This window comes from Gadus chalcogrammus, chromosome 8, assembly GCF_026213295.1.
Source record: "Gadus chalcogrammus isolate NIFS_2021 chromosome 8, NIFS_Gcha_1.0, whole genome shotgun sequence".
NCBI classification, from domain to species: domain Eukaryota; kingdom Metazoa; phylum Chordata; class Actinopteri; order Gadiformes; family Gadidae; genus Gadus; species Gadus chalcogrammus.
The window spans coordinates 10,828,095-10,834,881 of NC_079419.1; the positions used below are offsets into that span (position 1 = coordinate 10,828,095).

The 6,787-nt window shown below is 46.8% G+C and overlaps 1 protein-coding gene across 1 annotated transcript; it reads right to left on the reverse strand.

Annotated features, from left to right (window-relative positions):
• Window positions 1-3,465, reverse strand: LOC130387165 (tripartite motif-containing protein 16-like). Its single transcript, XM_056596161.1, has one exon. The coding sequence runs from the start codon at window positions 3,281-3,283 to the stop codon at window positions 1,745-1,747; it is 1,539 nt and encodes a 512-aa protein (XP_056452136.1). The 5' UTR covers window positions 3,284-3,465; the 3' UTR covers window positions 1-1,744.
• Between the last annotated feature and the right edge of the window lie 3,322 nt (window positions 3,466-6,787).

Consider the following 6,787-nt stretch of genomic DNA (forward strand, 5'->3'; position numbering starts at 1 on the left):
CCTGATTCCCCAAAAAATCGGTGTGATGTGTTAACCTATAGCTGTAGAGGGTAACACTGTGTTTATAACTGCATCATGTGTTAACCTATAGCTGCTGAGGGTGTTCGATTTCAGCTTATTTCTAAACTTTTCGTATAGACTCTGCGTTGTGTATTTTCCGTCGTAGTAGTAATTCTTGAAGTCGTAATCAAAGCAACTTGACAGGTTGGATAAGAGGGTTGAATAAATGGTTTATTCCAGGATGTAATACAGCGAGATACAGACTTAGGTTGAATAATCGATAGTTTTCGCGGTTGAGGAGCAGTTTCGAGCCGTGTTCCTTGGCTGTCGATCCATCTTCTCACCGAACCAAAGGGTTAGGGCGAGTATTGTAATAAAGAAACTTGAATAACAAGAGAACAGAAGCACTCCCACCCTTGATAAGGTATATGGCCCTGGGTATGTCCCAGACGACCAGGTTGGTTCATCCTTGTTGAGACGTATCAAATGGCGAAATGTTGGAAATAACACCTTGTATCAGTGTGAGAGGCACTGGCCTGTTTCTAGACTAGAAACGTGAACACAGAGAGACACTAAAATACACCAACATTCTACATTCTTCCCACGTGATTATATTAAAGGTAGTCTAAAGATCACCCTTAAAATGAGAATTCAGTGTATCTACTGGTAAACAATTAACTAAATCAATAAGAAAGCATAAAAGGCAATAGTAAACATAAAGGTATACTCATCATACACAAGTAAACCAGGTGTAGGCTACTATAATAAACAAAATAACAAACTCATTAGGTTGCTCATGATTAAACCAAAACAGATTTGGACTATCTGAGAAAACATAGACCCACCCAACCCACTTAGCAATTATCCCAAAGACCAACCAGCGTTTCCGACTTCAGCCTAGCCAGATTATCAACAATGTCATGTACATAATTAGACACATTCGTAGACGCATCGGGGACGTATGTGCCACATCTCTGGTGTAAATTGCGCTCGATAAAGAAACAGTACCCTCCAAGATGCTCAGCAAGGAAGTCCGATAGATACTGATGTTGTTAAATCATTGTTCTAAGCCACGATTAAAGTCAGTCAGGCCATGCCTGGAAGCGTTCGCTATAGCGTCAATAATATGGACAAAATCTTTAATCTCATCAAGAGCAACTGTGACACCATAGTGTGGAATGATAGCAGAAAAAACTCTGAGTTGGAGTAGCAACTGGAAAATTCTGATGGAATAAATCACGCTTAGATCTAATGGTAGCATTAACCTTCAAATGTTTCTCTGACATAATATCAAAAGCCGGCACTACATAGGCAACTTAACATGATCCCTCCAATTAGGAGGCAGATATGAATAAGCGTCCTGTCCACACACCAACATGGTCCCATTTACCGCAGTCAAGGCACAGCACCAGGCACGCAGGTTAATAAAGAGTAGGGGGACATTTATTCTTATTCTTTATTCTTTTCTGACATGGAAACCTGTTCCTGGCCCACAATGGCTGAATATGAACACACACTCTTACCCATATCCCGCCCCTTGCCTTCCTTGGTCCAACAAATGACACCCTGGCCTTAGGAGCATAGCTAAATTTGATCTTAATTGGGGGTTAACCTAACACTGTTAACCTATAGTAGAGGGTAACACTTTTAACCTATAGCTGTAGAGGGTAACACTTTGTATACAACACTGCATCATCTGTTAACCTATAGCTGGAGAGGGTAACACTATGTTTATAACGCTGCATCATGTGTGCAGAGGATAGCAGAACTCTGCAGTGCCTACAGCTGTTAGTCCATCCAGCCGAAGTCCAGCGTAGAGGGGCTGTGTGAATGTGGTCTGGACCCCTTGGAGCAGAGTCATGGTGTCAGAGATGCTGTAGAAACAGAGAGTACCGGCCCTGTAGTCCAGGTACACCCCCACTCTGGAGGGAGGAGGGCCTGGGATAAGAGTGGTGATTCCGTTATGTTGAAATTGAACAGCATTCAGCCGAATAATCAGAGCCCAAGATTGGCTGTCTTTTCCAAACCCTTGATGAATCCATGAGCTGTCCTTGTATCCCACAGTGATAGCGACAAACCCTGCTCTCCACTTCACCTCCCAGTAGTGACGTCCAGTCAGAATCTCTTTACTCCGACACCCCCCTGCTGTCCCAGCTTGTTTAAACACTCCTCTGTTACTCTGAGTCAGAAGCAGGCGAGTTGTGCTTGGGTCGATGCCCATTTCACATGAATATGTTAAGAATTGTGCTCTGGTGTGCGGCTGTTCTGGGGGTAACACTTCCTCTGCTAGTGAAATGTGGGTGCTGTTGTCTTTGGTGGGTCGGCGTGTGGACCTCCTGATAGAATTGTTCCAGGGGTATTTCTGTAGAAAGGTGACGTGACTCTGGGTCTGGGAGAGACGAGCCAGGTCATCTCCACTCCTCTTCATCTGGACCAGCTCCTGCTCCAGGTTCTTCCTCAGGTCCTGGACCCACTTCAGTCCAGCTTTCTGCTCGGTCCTGGTCTCTTCTATGACTTCAGACCTTCGTCTCTCAATGGAACGGATATGATCAGCAGAGATCTCATCAGCACGTTTCACTGCTTCATCAGCAGACCGGTTGATGGAGTCCATCTCCTGTTGAAGAACCTCAAGTTCTTGTTCAACCTCCTTGACTCTTGCCTGTGTAGCTCTCTGATGCCCGCTGAGCTCCTTCTGACGTTCATTTCTTTCAGCTTCGGCTGAAACTGTGTCGTGGCTTCTGTGTTCTTCAATGGAACACAAATGACAGATAGCTTGTTGATCCTGACGGCAGAAAACATTCATGACCTCGTTGTGACGGGGGCAGATGTTGTTCTGAAGGTCTGCTGTAGGTTCCACCAGCTTGTGTCTCTTCAACCCAGCGACTAGATAGTGACTCTGGAGGTGCTCCTCACAGTAAGAAACCAGACACACCAGACAGGTCTTGGTGGCCTTCATCTTCCTCCCCGTACAGACATCACAGCCCACGTCTTCGGGTCCAGCATAGCAGTGGTCAGGGGGAGTGTCTCGCAGTCGTGTCCTCTTGAGATCCTCCATGACATCGGCTAGAATGGTGTTCTTTACCAGAGCTGGTCTTCTTTCGAAGGTCTGTCTGCACTGGGGACAGCTGTAGACTCCCCTCAAAGCCTGATTGTCCCAGTGTTGTCTGATACAGTCCAAACAGTAGCTGTGGCCACAAGTGAGAGTCCCTGGATTACACAGCTGCTCCAGACAGATTGAACAGCAGTATCTGTCCCGGTCCAGCGGAGAGTTTTGCTGCGCCATTTCGCTACCAACAGCAGCTAAACTCTGACTGTTAAAGTTGTGAGTCCCCTGATATTCCTGCTCATCTACTTCACATTCCTTTTCTGACGCACCCAGCTCCCAGCAGGTTAACTTAACCTAGAGTTTGGTACAGAGCTATTGTTCTAGAACAAGGAAGTAGATTATACTGTGTGCTAAAGAATGCTCCTGTCATCTGTGCATCTGGTTATAGGATAACGTCAAATAACTTGTTTTGATTAGATATAGAATAATATCCCACACTCATCACTCATCTTCAAACCGCTTATCCGGGGTCGGGTCGCGGGGGCAGTAGCTCCAGCTGGGGGCCTCAGACTTCCCTTTCCTGGGCCCCATTGACAAGCTCTGTTGGGGGGATCCCGAGGCTGCTCCAATTCTCTGGCCAATCTCGCGCTCCGTCGTCCCCTCACTCACGAAGAAGACCCCGAGGTACTTGAACTCCTTCACTTGAGCTAAGCACTCATTTCCTACCCGGAGTAGGCAAACCACCGGATTCCTGCTGAGAGTCATGGCCTCAGATTTAGCGCAGCTGATCCTCATCCCAGCCGCTTCACACTTGGCTGCGAGCCGATCCAGTGAGTGCAAGAATGCGGACACAGCTCTAGCTTTGGGAGTACAGAGATTGGATCGCTTAACCGCATTGTTCCTCTTCAATCTGAGGTCCAACGATCGGCCAAACCCTCCTTTCACGTACCTTGGAGCAGACTTTACCAGGGCAATTGTAATTGGCACACACTCTCTGGTCCCCCTATTTGAACAGGGGAACCACCTTCAGACGGGGGCACAGGGCTTCCTCCGGGCACGGCCTCTGCTCCTCTCCCGATTTTCCATGGGGTGTTTTGAACAATTCTACGTCTGGCCCCTCACCTGAGACAACTCCGCCATGGGAGACCCTACCAGGAGCACAAGGCTCCAGACAACACAGACCTCCGGTTCACAGGGACAAGCAAACCTCTCCACCACAATAAGGTGAGGGTTTCCAGAGAGGTATAGATATAGAAGAATATATGCTAAAATAGTATTTCACAGAGCCATATCAATGGTGGCTGCAAATACCAAGTTTTAGCGAGTCTGAGTACAAAGGAGGCTATTTTCTTTTAAAGTTCACTTTTTGTTAAATTTTTTGGAATACAAAACAAAACTAAAATTCATTTTCTACGATTATTTTCATTCAGAACTAAAGCTTGCCATTAAACTCTTGAAAAAAATCAGTTAAATTAAAGTTTACCAGTATAAAGAGTCGAAAAGGATCCGGTAAATAACCCATGAAAGCACTACAACTTAATCTTACTACTATAATAGCTGGCCTGTTGGACATGTAGCTCCGCACTTGGTCCACTGTGCATGTGCAAAGCAGCCTGAAGCTCACAAACACACAGCACGCACGCACACACGTGCACAAGCACGCACACACCGCATACACACAAACCGCGCACACGCGCACGCACACACACGCGTGCAGACGCGGAAGTTGCAAGACAACAGCAGGATCAAGATAACGGCCACGCCGTCGACAAACTCTCCCAGGTGAGACGTTTAGTCTGTAGATTAGGCTACACTTTGTTGCTAAACGTTATTTATTTTAAAATATTACTCGCTGCGGTGGTTTGTGTTACCGTTGGCCCGTATTGGTTTGTGTTACCGTTGGGCCGCGGTGGTTTGTGTCACCGTTGGGCCGCGGTGGCTTGTGTTACCGTTGGGCCGCGGTGGTTTGTGTTACCGTTGGGCCGCGGTGGTTTGTGTTACCGTTGGGCCGCGGTGGTTTGTGTTACCGTTGGGCCGCGGTGGTTTGTGTCACCGTTGGGCCGCGGTGGTTTGTGTCACCGTTGGGCCGCGGTGGTTTGTGTTACCGTTGGGCCGCGGTGGTTTGTGTTACCGTTGGGCCGCGGTGGTTTGTGTTACCGTTGGGCCGCGGTGGTTTGTGTTACCGTTGGGCTGTGGTGGTTTGTGTTAACGTTGGGCTGCGGTGGCTTGTGTTAACGTTGGGCCGTGGTGGCTTGTGTCACCGTTGGGCCGTGGTGGCTTGTGTTACCGTTGGGCCGTGGTGGCTTGTGTTACCGTTGGGCCGTGGTGGCTAGTGTTACTGAGGCCCAACGGTAACACAAACAGGCACGGCGTCAGGATTCCAGTTGTGGGTGGGCCCGACCAATTGTGGGTGGTCCTTAAATTAAAAACGTTATCAAATCCCTGTTTACCTAATAAAAATGACTAATATAGGCCTACTGTTATATTATCTGTGCATATTAGAGATTTTAATAGCTTGATGCTCTTTAATATTTCGTTGGATAGGACGGACCCATCCGCGATCGCTCTCCTTGGATCTGAACAAAGAAGAGCGCTTTTGGAATCTCAATTACGCATCATGCTTTAGCGCGTCACTTTATAGACATAAGGCCTATAGATAGACTGTAAAAGTAGTCAGGAATCGAATATTTCCCTCGTAGTTTAGTTCTGCTCGTATAACATGAGGCCGACTATTTCGTCATTCTGTTGAATTGTTTAAGTTTTCAACAATATTTCGACATCGCAACAGACTGACTGAGCTTGGCTTATTATACGGAACATGCATTCAAATTTAGGCTACTACGAGATAATAACTAATACAATAGTCTACCGCCAATTCACGGTCATCCGAAGTCAGAAGGTTAACAGCCTGTTACACCTTTCCTGTTTCTTGGCTCTCAGACCGTAGTCCGGGAGCACAGGGGAGACGTACCCTCCAGGGCCGATGTCCTTTCGGGGGTAACACCCTTCACTATAACCGGCAGTGGGTCTGTTTATAGGTCGGAAGACACGGGCACGGATTCTCGGCGTTTGGTACTTTATTCAACAGTACACGTAACTCGGAAACACAACCGGTCTTGTTTAATTCCTCCTAGACTGACACTCGCTCAATCGCTCGTTCACTCATTCGTCGACTCATTCGCTGACGTCACTCACACACACACACACACAGACATTCTCGCGCACACACATACGCCACTCTCGTAACAAGCCCTTTAACGCAAATCAGAGCAGGCATCAATATCAACATTTATTTTGCTGCATTTAAAAAACAAAGCCTTTCAGAAGCCTTTAACTTATCAGGCAAACTAACAATATCCTTAAGGGCAGAACATCAAAATAACAACTGGGTAGTTTTGCGCCAACAGGCAGGCTTAAAAGATTGCCAAACATGAAAATAGATAGGCATGGGAAGAAGAGAGAGCATGAGAAGAAAATGTATTAATTCATTTACAGGAGTAATCGGCGGGGTTTGCTCTTGAAAATGTCAATGATTTCATCGAAGTCGAGAGTTACTGTAAGCTGTCTCTCAAATGTCAACAGACAGAGGGACATAAGGCGAGTTGTAAGCATGGTGCTCCTATTTGCTGTTTTAATTCGGTTGACACTGGAAAAGACGCGTTCAACTAAACAGGATGTCATTGTGTAATCAGAGCTTGAAAGCATGGATATTCGGGAAAACGTCCTCATTGCATATGTCCA